Source organism: Chelmon rostratus, chromosome 17 (genome assembly GCF_017976325.1).
Source record: "Chelmon rostratus isolate fCheRos1 chromosome 17, fCheRos1.pri, whole genome shotgun sequence".
Taxonomy (NCBI): domain Eukaryota; kingdom Metazoa; phylum Chordata; class Actinopteri; order Chaetodontiformes; family Chaetodontidae; genus Chelmon; species Chelmon rostratus.
In genome coordinates this window covers 19,903,980-19,917,445 of record NC_055674.1, presented here as the reverse complement: position 1 = coordinate 19,917,445, position 13,466 = coordinate 19,903,980, and the positions used below count along the sequence as shown (strand labels likewise).

Below are 13,466 nucleotides of genomic sequence, written 5' to 3'. Positions count from 1 at the left end.
GTATTTTAATTTCCGAAGTATTTTTTACTACAGTTTCATCTCTTATGTCAAACCTGTGTGAGCTGTACAAATGCTGTTTCATCACCAAACCACGTCCTGGTTGCTTTTGGTTTAAACTCTAAACACGCTGAGTGATCACGCTGCCTTGTTGTGACATGTTCGCATTAGTTAACATGCTGCTTTTGCCTTTAAAGCCTTCTGATGTGTGCTAGCTGTAGCTGATTGTCACCGTCCTTACCCCTCATGTCTGCCCATCACGTTAAAAAAAAAGCAAACAAAATAAGCGTGTTGCCAGTGTTTAAGGAGTGTTTGCCAGTGAGCACAGTGCAGACAAGACTGACAGATTGTAGCGCGACAGCATTTAACTCTTGTTACAGATTGTAGACGGATTGATGCCTTTCTCCATGGCGTTTTTGCAGTGTTTCGTCATTGCTCCTCGTGTTTTAAATAGTAATCAAACTGAAGCTCTTTCCCCCGCTTCGCATTCTGGGAGCCGACCTTTAAACACCATTTTCCCACTGGTGGCCTCTGAGCAGCTCTGCTGCAGCAGGTGACAGGGTTTAGTGCCTTGCTTAAGGGTTAGGAGAAGTTTAAAACCAACTTTGCAATCAAAAGCATTCAATATGTTTCAGGCCTCAAGGACAGGTACAGTATGTTTTGGTGAGCAACATCAACCATAAACAGGGAAGGTCTGCGACTACTCTGATTACTTGCGAGAAGGTTTGCTGCGTGCAGACTGAAGGCTGGTGCACAGTGTGAGGGCGTCTCAGCCTGCCCTGACCGGCCTGTCGATGTGACCATTTTGATGCTTAGCTTAAAACTAACTGGACAACCTGCAAATTCTGTCCTGTAACCACTGGCAACCAGTCTTTAAACACTCAACAGCCAGAGCGGATGCCTGTTGCAAACATCAAGTATTAGCTTGTGTTAACATAAAGAAGAAACTGGGGGAAAAAATGGCAAAAGGTTTAACGATGCAACAGAAGCACTCAAGAAATGTAGTTTTTAAATAGTTTTTTGTTGGAGTTTTCCATCTGCTTTGTCCTATTACGCTGTACTTCAGTACTCCATTCCTTTTTTTATAATATTAACCCTTGGCTTGACCTCTTCAAGTACACTGATGAAATTAGAGAGCGGTGTCATGTGGTATGTCAGCTGAATGACCAATTAGGGAGCGGTGCCAAACAGTGTGAGCAGGACAGTCTGACAGTGTACAAGCCGACCTCTGAGTGTGTCTCGGGTCTGAAACAGATTTCCTTCTCTGCCTGGTTCTGTTCTTTAGTTGATGCCACCATGTTTGTCTGAACCAATCAACCTGTCTGTCAGCATTAATAAAGAAACATGAAGTATGTTGAACAAGAAACACGAGGGGACACTTGATTTAACTCTGCGCTTTACTGTTCTCTTCCTCTGTGTGTGTGTGTGTGTGTTTACTACCCCACCCGAGCTAACTGTCCCTATATTTAGCGAGTGCTGGAGGAGGAAGAGGTGCAATGCACTGATCTCAACCTGCTGTCTTCCAGTAAGATGTCTGTATCCAGGATCCACTCTCTGTCTGACGACTGCTACATGCAGTGGAGGAAGCGTTCAGATCTGAGTACATACATTCCTGTAAAAATACTCGATTACAAGCAAACATTCAAATCCTGCTTAAAAGAACAGAAAACGTCTCCCATGCAGAAGTGCTGCAGTAAATGTCCCCAGTGACTGATACATTATTATCTGTGACAGTATACCGACGCATCTTTGTGTAAGTAGTATATAACTGTACTTGATTTGATTTGACTGCTTGGCCCCCTCCTATCTGAGGGGTCATAAGATGATGAACAGGGCAGGAAAGATGGAAAATAAGTTCTGCTACACAAATTTCCATTTTTTTTAACTAAATACTGGATCATTAGACCTCTTTGGGGCTCAAACTGTAGTTAAATTAAACCAGCCACTGGTTTAATCTTGAATAATGTGTTGTATTTAATGCACTTTCATATGTTTTCATGTAAACTATAAATGGCAAAAGTAACCTGAAAGTCCAGCTGTCAGATAAATGTAATTAGTGAGAAGGACAATATGAGTATAAAATGCTGGTCTAACTTTCTCTCATCCAGCGACATGTCTCGACAGTGACTAGAAGGATCACCACCAGCAATGAGAGGACTTTTTTCTTGGTAAAATATCTTCAGTTATTGAAGAATGTCGTCCCCTCAGGACAGATTGTAATTAACTTTGGTGACCTCCTGACACTTTGAAAGACCAAGTACCTGCAAAACTAATGAAATTCCCACAGGTCTCAGCTCTACTTTGGGTTTTTTTGTTAATTCTTAAGTCTTAGCGTGTTACAATGCTTAATACAAATAGTGATCAGGGTAAAAGTTTTACCTCCTAAAACATCAGTATGTTAGCATTGTTATTGTGTTAGCAGGCCTAAATACCAATTATGAAGCTGCAAAACACCACAAAACGAAGCATTCGTTACTGTCTCAGGTCATATTTATTCATATTAAGTGCTGAAAATAAATACAAAACATTTTTGGAACACATCTGGTAAAGTGACAAAGACCTGCTTCAGTCAAGTTTCAATTCAGAAAAGGTTTCAATTTACTTTCCCAGCTTCAGCTGCAGTTTGGAACTTGTATTTTTGAAACTCAGGTAGAATGTGTTTAAATTAATCAGTCACTTTCATAATGACCTCAGGATCAAGGACTAATTTACCCATTCCCAAATGACGAAGAGCAACCCTCCACTTCTTACCAGAGAGTAAAACTGCCGTGTATTCAAATGTGGGACTGGTCGCTTGAGAAATCCGTGAGTTGCTTTCTATCCAACTGCTTATTTGTGGCATGAACAAATACAAAATATGAGCAGGCACTGACACTATGGCACACAATGCTATATGGATGACTTGTGAGGACATATTTCACAGGTGCACTGCTGTACAATGCTTCTAACATCTGATTTACCAGACTGAGAAAATACTTCCTGTAACAATTCCAGTTCAGTTTAGCAATTAGTAGATTTGACACCAGATGAATTGCTCTGGCAAGCACGCAGACATATGGCTAGCAGGTAGGAGTCTAAGCTAACTATATTAGCAGCACATTCACACACTACATAAATAAACGTAAATCTGAGGGAGGGTTAAACAGGCACTCTGCTACTCTGCACATATTTGTTAGCTGGCTATTCCTGGATTAAATACAGGGGCCATAATGGATTAGCTCTGTTAGCTGAGACACAGCTGCGTATTGGACTAGTGAAGGCCTGTGTGTTGTGAGTATGTCCTGTAGAAGGCACTGACTCTCTTTCTGATACTATTAGCAAAGGAGATTGTACCGCAAGAGACATTCGATGCTAACAGATATCATGTTCTAACACTAAGACTTAACGTTAACATGAATTTCTATGGAAACACACATGGAGGAAAACGTAGACAAGACAGACAGGTGACAAAAGAAGGGACTGAGAAAGAGAGAAGAGAAGAAAAAAAACAAGGTGGGGGCAGCAATTGGGAAGAGATGAGCAGTAGTCACACAGATCAGTGTGTGTTCAGTCACAGATACGGTACAAGACTGGTGTGTGTGTGTTCAGTCATCATCTATGTTAAGCTGCACTCAAAGGAAAGGGTTAGCTTTTCTGTTTGTGTGTACAAGTAGGACATGGGTATTTGTATGTCTGTAGCAATTTCAGTGTCAGACATTCAGCCCTAAGTTTCTGACAAGATCTGAAAAGGCAAATGGTATGTGTGTTCCAGTGTGTGTGTATTTTTGTGTGTGTGTGACGGGTCGTTCAGTCATCCACTCCTATGTTGCGGAACAGGTAGGACATGGATTCTCCGTTGTGGATGCGGCGGATGGCCTCTGACAGGATCATGCTGATGTCGACCGTTTTGATCTTTGGACACTGGAGCTTCTGGAGCTCGTGGGGGATCGTGTTAGTCACCACCACCTGGGGGAGAAAAGAAGGGGGAGAGGGAGAGAGTGGGAAGAATGTGGCATGAGCGAGACGGGAGTTACGCATGACGCCAGACGAAATGATTTCCAAGTACACACTCACCTCATCAATGGCCGACTCCTCTATGAACCGGGGGGCGTCGCTGGAGAGGATGCCGTGTGTTGCCATGACGAAGATTTTGTAGGCCCCTCTTTCCTTCAGCGTCTCTGCTGCTGCCACAAAACTGTCGACATCATCGATGATGTCATCCTAAGGGACAAACAGGCCTGATCAGCTCTCAGCAGCTTTTAATAGTGGTTTGGCGCCCTCTAGTGAGAACATACCACCACAAACATTTTGTCTGCTGTTACTGACATGATCTCACAAGTAACTGGTGCTTACTGTAGAACTGAGTTTTAACATTTCAAATGTTTTGTACTCACATTATTGGGACATACACAACCTGATGTGGAAACTCAGTGATAGCAAGTGATATTTATATGTTAAAAGCCACAATAATGTGCTCCAACCAGTCACACTGTATGCTCTCACCACTATGATGGCGATGCGTCCTCCGACATCTCCGACCACAGTGATGGGAGGCTTCTCTTTAGGAATCAACACTGGAAACAGAAACAAAAGGAGGCACAGAGAGAAACCGTGAGAACTGCTTGATATCAGCTCACATTATTGAGAGTCAACACTTCTCTGGTCTTTGTCATGTGTTATTATTTGCAGCGGCGGAGCAAAGGTCAGCGTGTGAGTATCTGTATATCTGCTGATATGCAGTACAATCTGTTACATGGTGGTTACAGGAGTTAACGTAGTTAAGTGTGTGTGTGCTTGCTTTACATGGGATCTCCATGCTGGGGTGAATGGCTCCGGTGGTCTTGACGGTGGGTGGGGAGTGTCGTCCGTCTACCTGGTCTGACTCTGCGTCCTGAGCTTCACCGTGGATCACCGCTATACCCAGACGCAGCCGCTCAGCAAACGACTGAGCCCTGCACATCCGGAGAGGACAACTCAGATACTATGACTATTCATATTAACTTGCTGATCTCCTTCATCTGAAGCCTCCAGGCTTTAGAGGCAGTAGTACATCAAGTGCACATAACAACTATACTCAAATATGGAATGTAACTTGTGTCTCCATGAAACTGTGTCACTGTGTAAAATAGAAAATCTTCTGACTTTGGCTCCCCCTGGTGGTAGTGTCAGACTGTGACACAGCAATGCATGCTGATACATATATGAAATGTTGGACCTCTACTCCCCCAGGGAGGAAAGAGTGGTGAGAGGGAGAACAACATAGGTTCATGATTAACATGTTTAACACTACATTGTAATGAGTTACAGGTGTGCAGCTCAGCTCAGCTGAAGGTGACTTCATAAATGCAGCGAGTGAAGAGAGAGTACCTTTTGGCAGAGGCTGGAGATTTGGCCACAATCACTGCATTTCTGTAGTCAGGGATCTGAAGGTTCATGGAAAATAAAGACACATTAAACAGCGACATTTGCATACAATTAACCCTCCCCCGGAATGATTAAATATAGCTTAGCACCTGTAGCTGGGTATGACAGGCCTGTCAAGCTGTGGATTTCTCCACATGTTGAGTTTAGGAGGGTCTATCCTCTCTATCCTGCTCTTTATTAAATTTGGGGAAGCAAACTTGTTACCTGACATGGCTTTCTGTTTGACAAATACAATGGTTCACACAGACACAGACACAGCCACAGCCACAGCTCATCCTGAAAGCCTTTCCTCTTGTAACATTAAAAATGAAACAAATTGTCCAAATTGTACAAAAAATAAATAAACCTAACCTCTGTCTTGCAGCATGTAAGCCCAGGCAGGGTTAAATTAAAACTACAAAACAGCCAAATATTTGCATCTGAAATAGGAAACCAATGCTGTTTTTTTATTTTCATGCCTTTTCATGGATCATTGTCGACCTGAGAACAGAAGCTTGACAGGCGTAGCAACAGTAACTGAGGGAGGCGGGGCTTGGCAAACGGTCAATTTAAAAGAAGGGACAAAGGTGATGTACTTCGTGAGTTTTTACCTCTTCCTGTATGTACTGCAGCAGGAAGGGGGAGGCTCTCAGATTGTCCACTGGGATGTTGAAGAAGCCTTGAATCTCTTTCTGGTGGAGGTCCATGGTGATCAGGTGGGTGAGACCTACACAAACATGGTCAATTTGACAGTATCAGACACGATGTTCTATTTTAATGATTCACTCTGCATGTACATTTTCTTTTAAATGAAAATCTTTGATGTTGCAAGTTTATAGAAACAAACTAAAAATGACCACTGTCCTTCGCTCTGTTTCGTACTTACCAGCTTTACACATCATAGAGGCGATGAGCTTGGAGACGATGGAGCCCCTTTTCCTCATCTTACACTGCTTGCTGTAGGGGAAGTAGGGGAGGACGCCCGTGATACTTCGGGCACAGGACGTCCTGCATGCGTACACCATGATCAGCATCTCCATTATGGTGGTGTTCACATCTCTGATACAGCCGAGGGATGGAGAAAAAAGGAGGAGGGGGACGGGATGATCAAACGTGATATGAGTGAGACGTTTCAGGGGAAAACGGCGTTGAAATTTTCAATTATGTGTGTGATCTCTCTTACTTGGACACTGTCTGGATCACAAAGACATCTTTGCCTCGCACTGACTCTTGAATCTGTACCCGTGTTTCTATGGAAACAAACAGGCCATGAGAATGAGAGGAGCAGCCAGAAAGCTTGCACACAAACAGACATTCATGCACACACTCCTACCTCATAACAAAGCCTGCAAAGCTTCAGCTTCATTAGAGAGCTATCTGAGCTGTCTGTGCCTCTCATCCCCCTCGCCTCCCCGCCCCCCCACTGTGAATCGTAGATACTAGCATTCCAAAAATGTGCCTCCTACAGTAAAGACATTAGAAACAAAAAGCCTCCTGGGCAGAGCCAAATGTCCAGCAGAAACACAGAACTGCCGTCGAGATAAATGTGTTTAATGAGGGTTGGAGTTTGACAGTTCATGCAAGCAGTGACTGTTTGTAAAGTCTTCCTGAGAACTGCTGGCAGACGCACTGTACCGACCAGCTATACTGTAACTAAATCCACCACAAACACTGTGGAAACGATACCGTCGAGTTTGAAATTTCTGGATTTGAGTAGTTTGTGTCATGCACATGCAAGCACCCAGACCTCATGGACTAATAGGACACCACAAATACTGATGCAGTGGTGAAACATTTGTCAGAAAAGAGCCAATTACAGCTACACACTTTAACACAATTTAACAATTAACCTGGAGACATACACAGACACACAGCAGTGTATTCATTTAACTATGAGCAGCCACTGTTAAACAGCCACTGTTCTGTAGGGCTGAGACATGTTTTAATTCAGCAGCTAATTGACTGTGTGTGACAGGCATTGTTGATCTCCATGCCACTGCGATTCAAGATGCCGTCTGAATTTTTTTTTTTTGACCAGTGCTAGTCATTAGTGTAATAACTATTAGTGGTGGATTAATTACATAGCCAGCGAGTGTTGAGAAAACGTACTCTGCTGTAATATTTGTTGACCAATACAAGGCTTCAAACACTATCATGGCTTCATAACACAGATGACCTGTACTGTAACTCCCTGCAATGACCAACGGTTATAACTACGGTTCTAAATGTTAAGGAAATGGTAAATGGCCACACCTCTACCTCTATTAGATACTGAACTCTGGAAAACTATGTAAACCACCATATAAATGGAATGAATTACAAAAGGACTTTAAACTTCAGAGTCTCTCCACTGGATGATCTTTAACTTTTTTTTAATTTTGGACCTTTTTAGAGATGTGATTCTTTTGATGCTGTTTGTAGGTGCGTGTGTGTGTCTCATTGATGTTCAATATGTCCTATGCTGGGACTCAGTTAAAAAAAGGTTACAATAAGAATTAAATATCTACACCTGCAAAAGAGTCATCCTCTGTTAAGACATCATCCTACCTCTGTTAGCTTCCTGGTACACCTGCACCTTGCCGAGCTCCACCCCTAACCGCCTGAGACAGACAGACAGACAGACAGAGAGACAGAGAGACAGGCAGGCAGGCAGAGAGAGAGAGAGAGAGAAAGCGAGACAGACACAGACAGACAGACAGAGAGAGAGAAAGTTAGGTTAGGCTTTCAAAGGCACTTCAAAGACATTGATTGGCCTGACAGGACAGGAGAGTTACAGTTGAATTAATGCTAAAAACACAACATTTGTGTTACTTTCTCAATACCAAGAAAACACATTTTTAAAAAAAGGAAAAAGACAAATGATAATACATAATAAGCATAGATATCTTGAGACAACCTGACCTGCTCACTATGCAGTCTTTACATGTTTCGCTGTAAACTGTCAACATGCTGTGTTCTCTCTCTCACACAGAGAGAGAGAGAGAGAGAGAGAGAGAGAGAGAGAGAGAGAGACAGACAGACAGAGAGAGAGAGAGAGAGACAGAGAGAGAGAGAGAGAGAGCGCATGGAATGTAGTATCTGATAAGCTAAATACTCTACATGCACAGTCTCAAATGTCCTTGTGGAGTCCAGGAGTGCACTGTATACATTTCAAGTACAATTTGCAGTTTATTAATGTTGGACGGACTATGCTGCAACTCATCATATAATGAGAATCGTTATTTCAAGGAGGCAACAGATGGTACATTCAGCAAGAAACTGTCATTGAATTCATATTCTTTTAGCTGCAGGGAGAATATTCAAAAAGTGAAGGCAGTTTCTATGACAGGGCTGCTTAAGACAATATTTGACTGCTCTAGGGTGAACATTATTTGACCTCTGTGTCAAATTGACAGAAGCTTGGCACTGAGTCACTTATCACTCAGAGGCGTATTCTTCTCCTTCTGGAGAGTCAAAATCCTACATACAATACACCTTGAGACATCCTACATTAACATGTAATGTAAGTATTAATTCACTTCGTTACAGCATTACTATTGTATTTAACTCACTTATTTTGTATATTTCTATCATGTTTATAATTGTATTTTTGCCTTTTTTGTTTTAAGGTAATTAAAGTCATCCAGTTTCAAGGTTAAATGTGATGTGTACGGGGGGGAAGGGAGGGTTGGGGTGGGTCAAACATTTTTTGTTTGGGTGAAAGTATAGTTAAGTTCTTTTTGGATAAAACAGAGAAAAATATCAATATTCTCTGTTTTGGCATGCACACACTGAATGTTTTTCACTGGAGTTGTAGACACTAGCATTAGCTAATTCTGGAGCACAGTGACTATGACTGGAGGGACACTCTGCATTACCAAGATATGACCAAAGCTGGAGCAGGAAATACTTTATCAGTGTGAATGAGATAACTCCTTACTATCTTTTGTAAAGCTTAGCAACGTTTCTTAGTGCCAGTTCTAGTTGTTTATACTGTAAACACATGGGCTGACACATGCATAACCAGCAATTCAGATGGACACACCGCACATCCAAACTTAAATCCCTGGTCCAGTCAACAGTTGCAAAAGCCACATAATCTAAGACAAAAAAGGTGACAGACCTGTTTCTTAAGGACTCATGTGAGTTATTTACTCCAAAATAACCAGTTTTGCCTGCATTACAGTGCTCCACTATGTCTGTTTGTGTGTGTTTATAATATGTCATCATGCCTCCTGCACTCACTCTGCAATCCTTTTGCCCAGCTCACGGCTGGAGGGGTGTGAGTTGGCGGTGAAGATGACCAGGCCGCCCTTTGTGTGGTTCATGTCTCTGGGGTCTCGGCCGCTGCTCTCCCCACACTCAGGCAGTGGATCCCTGGGCACCCACGCTGCGCTGAGACCTTCCTGCAGTGGAGAGAGGGGAGCGATTACTTCCTTTAAAATCAACGTGGCAACTCTTGGAGCAGAGGAGGAGCACTCTACATTGTGAAAGTTATCGACGAGAAACTCTGTTTTAACTGGTGTTGATGTTACAAAGAGGCACAAACTGTGACATAATGTTCTTTAAAAAAAAGCTCCTTCTGAAAGCTTGATCAGGAGAAAAGAGCTTGACGCCATAACGTGACAGTTATTTATGAACTTCCTGCAAACAGCCAGGAGGAATTCTCAACTTAGACTGTATGAAAGCATTTTACGCACACAACTGCAGCCACATCTTCTCGTTTTTAATGAGGCGTGAATGCTTTTTTTTAAATCACCATCTTTGAACAACAGTTATGAGGTTCTGTATTTCCATACCTAATGCATTTTGTGCCTCTACTAAATCCTGGAGAAGTGTGGATCATCCTTTATGAGAGCCAAAATTCAGTTGAGCCTGAAAGTAGGGCCAAATGTGCCAGCTTTGCAATAGTTAGCAACAATTTCCTATTACAGGACGAATGATAAATACTGTGTATGCCCATTCAAACCAATTATAGTATAGTTAATGACTCTTAACTAAGAAGGGCCATCTGTCTTTGCAGCATCCATCCACCTCCAACAATGCCATCCATACCTTTTCCTTACACACAAGTTACTTTTTAGACATGCTACTTCTCTTCGCACTGCTCTACTAATTTGTTGATGTTGGCTATGACCTTTAATTTCAGTTAGTACTTTGTACGCTGTTGTACAGTCTTTCTTCCTAAGGTTGTGTTAGATGGTTGTGGGTCTGGCAGCATATTGTATGTAGTCTACGGTCTGGAGAGTCTATAGGAGGAAAAGGTTTTAGTAAATCTGCCGACACATACACTTCAGCATGTTTGTGGAACAGCAACACAGAGCAAACACAAAGGCTGGGCTGCAAACAGATGCCATTTGCAACCATGTGGAACCAGAATTTGTGCAGCCTAAAATAAGTGATAGTGTATTGTCTGAGCGCTTCAAATTACTTTTAGGGGTTTAATGGCGTTTAATGGGATACCTTGTGAGTTTAATAGGAGGTAACGTTATATATCGCTCATCCTGACTGTCAACACAGTCACGACATTAGCTTCCTCATGTTGCTAAGCTAGCAGGACAACACAGGATTTTGCCATTCACGATGCTGTGTATTACTCGGGAGTGAATGTGTTAAAGAGTTAAACTGTGTGCCGAAACAGTGTTTGCAATGACTATTATATAAAAGCAGTTGGACAAATTAAGTCAAATTAACGTCTGCTGATATTAAATGTTTGGCTGTAACATCGTGAGATAGCGTTAGCTAACGTTAAGGCAAGTACTAACGCGATAGCTCGCAAGGAATAATCTTGCCGTAGCATAGCCCTTGAATGCGCGAATTGATTTTTCACGCGTCGGAAATCAAGTCTTTCTGCGCAGCACGCACAAAAAAAGATAACGACTATTTAATTAAACAAAACACAACAACACTCCTCACCAGCTTGTGTATTAGGTCCGGTTACAATCTGCAACCAACGGTATTTGATTGTTCAAGCCTCCTGCCCTTTTCAACCTGTTTCCCTCACTCCGACTGCTTCTGCGATGGACAGTTTTGATGGACGCATAAGCTCGACCAATCACGAGGCAGGAAATGGAAAAGGGCGTGCTTTCAAGATGCATTCAAGTGCGCATCGTTAACTTGTAAATAGTCGATTCTTTTTAGATAGAAGTAAGTCATTATCGTTATTGTTGATTTCAGTGAGGTACAAGGTCAGCACTCAATTTAAAATGCAAACACTATTTTTTAAAGTTTAGTGTATGCGTTGTTTGACAAAATTCAGTCACTAATTTCAAATTAACACTAAAACGGACTATTAAGAGGTTTGCTCTTTCCGAAAAAAATGAACTCAACTTTGTTTTTCAAAAGTGTAAAGGTACCAGAAATATTGGAAAGCAGTGTTGTGCAACAAAGTGTTCATTACATTTATTAGGTTTTTCTTTGTTCTTGTTTTTTCTTGAATGTCATGCTAATGTCCTGACTGTGATAATGTAGTTACCTACAACTTGATATAACTATGAGCAATTGTAGATGCATATTTAAGCCACTGGTTTGTATTAAAATGGTAAGAAAAAGACGAGCGTTTTTACTCATAACTGGTCATTCTTGCAGTGACTTGATGATTTAACAACATGACTTTACACTGAAAGCCCTCCTGAGGGGTGTATGCTTCAAGACAGGCCACTTGAGGGCAGTGTGTTTTTCTAGATGCTTCACACAACATCCCTACGTCAGTGCTTGATAAATGAAGTGACTTTCGAGTTTCAAATAAACATGTTTTTTTGTGTTAAAAAAAATCCAATATTTTTCCCCCTCACTACGTGCTAAACCAAGAACAGCTATTGTACTCCCTTGTCAACTCCATACAAAAATGGAGTCAGGATGAGTCACTGCAGAAAGAGATGCTTTTGGTTAGAAATGGAAAGAGGTGGTATAGTTAAATCTCATTTGTGATGAGAATGCTACATTTAATGGTTAAAAATTACTGAACTAGCATGAAATCATTGTCTTAAATCACCAGCAGTGTTACTACCATCCATTAAATGTGTGGCATGTGAGCACCTCTTCGCACATATGCATGGACTGAAAAAGACAGGAAACAGGACTATCTTTGGGTGTAATAGATACAGCTAAGAGGCTCATGAATTTACAGCTCCCTCCTTGGGACATATATTCAATCCTGCCTCAAACCAACTGTGCTAACAAAGCCAGGAGAAAGACACACAGAAAGAGGGGGCTGGGCGATGCAAGGAAACTCTTTAAAATAAAGCATTTATATACTGAGCGTTTGTGTTAACACAGCTCCGGGGTAGTGAGATGCTTCTGCATTAACAGAGACAGATTTATAAATACTCTCTCACTACCATATGGGCTACTCTTCAGTGTTCTTACATAACTCACTGGATATGTGGAGGAGGCAGAGAGCAGCATCCAAGCACTGCACACTGCCCACACACACACACACACACACACACACACACACTCACACACACTCACACACACACACACAATAAAGTGGAGAGTGGAGTTTAAAATCTGGAGGAGGTTGTACAGAGAAAGAAGACAAGTTAGATGTTGCAATTAGAAGTCAGGGTCAAATTCAGTGATGTGTCCTCTTCTCTCTCAAACTTTCTTTATGACCACAGTATATTTGATTTTAATGTAGGTTTTATTTGGTTTTTATGCAGGAAATGCAGGTTTGGGTAGAGACTGAATCCTTGAAATATCATTACATATTCTAAATATAAAAACTTGTGTACTCTGATATGTCAAACATCTCAATGAAGTTCAGCATTTTGTGAATTAGGCTTTCTCTTATTGGCTTTCTTCCTGAAGGTCAGATGAGACTGATACCCGCATGTATGTAGATACAATAAATATGCAGCTACAGGCAGCATACAGTTAACTTAGTTTAGCATAAAGACTGGAAACAGGGTAAACTGCAAGCTTGACTCTGTACAACGGTAACAAAATCTATCTACCAGTCTCTCTAAAGCTCACTAATTGAACTAAAACAACACAGTCTTTGTGTTAAGCTAAGTTTACCTGCTGCGGGTGGTTGCTTCATATTTACTGTACACACAGTCATGACAGTGGTATTGACCCTCATATCTAACTCTTGGCAAAAATAA

The 13,466-nt window shown here is 41.7% G+C and overlaps 1 protein-coding gene across 1 annotated transcript; it reads right to left on the bottom strand.

Annotated features, from left to right (window-relative positions):
* Nucleotides 1–2,469: 2,469 nt before the first annotated feature.
* Nucleotides 2,470–11,404, bottom strand: LOC121621511 (phosphoribosyl pyrophosphate synthase-associated protein 2). Its single transcript, XM_041958020.1, has 11 exons — nt 11,275–11,404; nt 9,604–9,764; nt 7,927–7,979; nt 6,563–6,629; nt 6,266–6,438; nt 5,991–6,106; nt 5,344–5,399; nt 4,780–4,928; nt 4,480–4,550; nt 4,051–4,197; nt 2,470–3,942 (listed from the first exon to the last, which is right to left on the bottom strand). Exons 2-11 carry the CDS (start codon nt 9,684–9,686, stop codon nt 3,784–3,786), a joined length of 1,074 nt encoding a protein of 357 aa, XP_041813954.1. The 5' UTR covers nt 9,687–9,764; nt 11,275–11,404; the 3' UTR covers nt 2,470–3,783.
* Nucleotides 11,405–13,466: the final 2,062 nt, after the last annotated feature.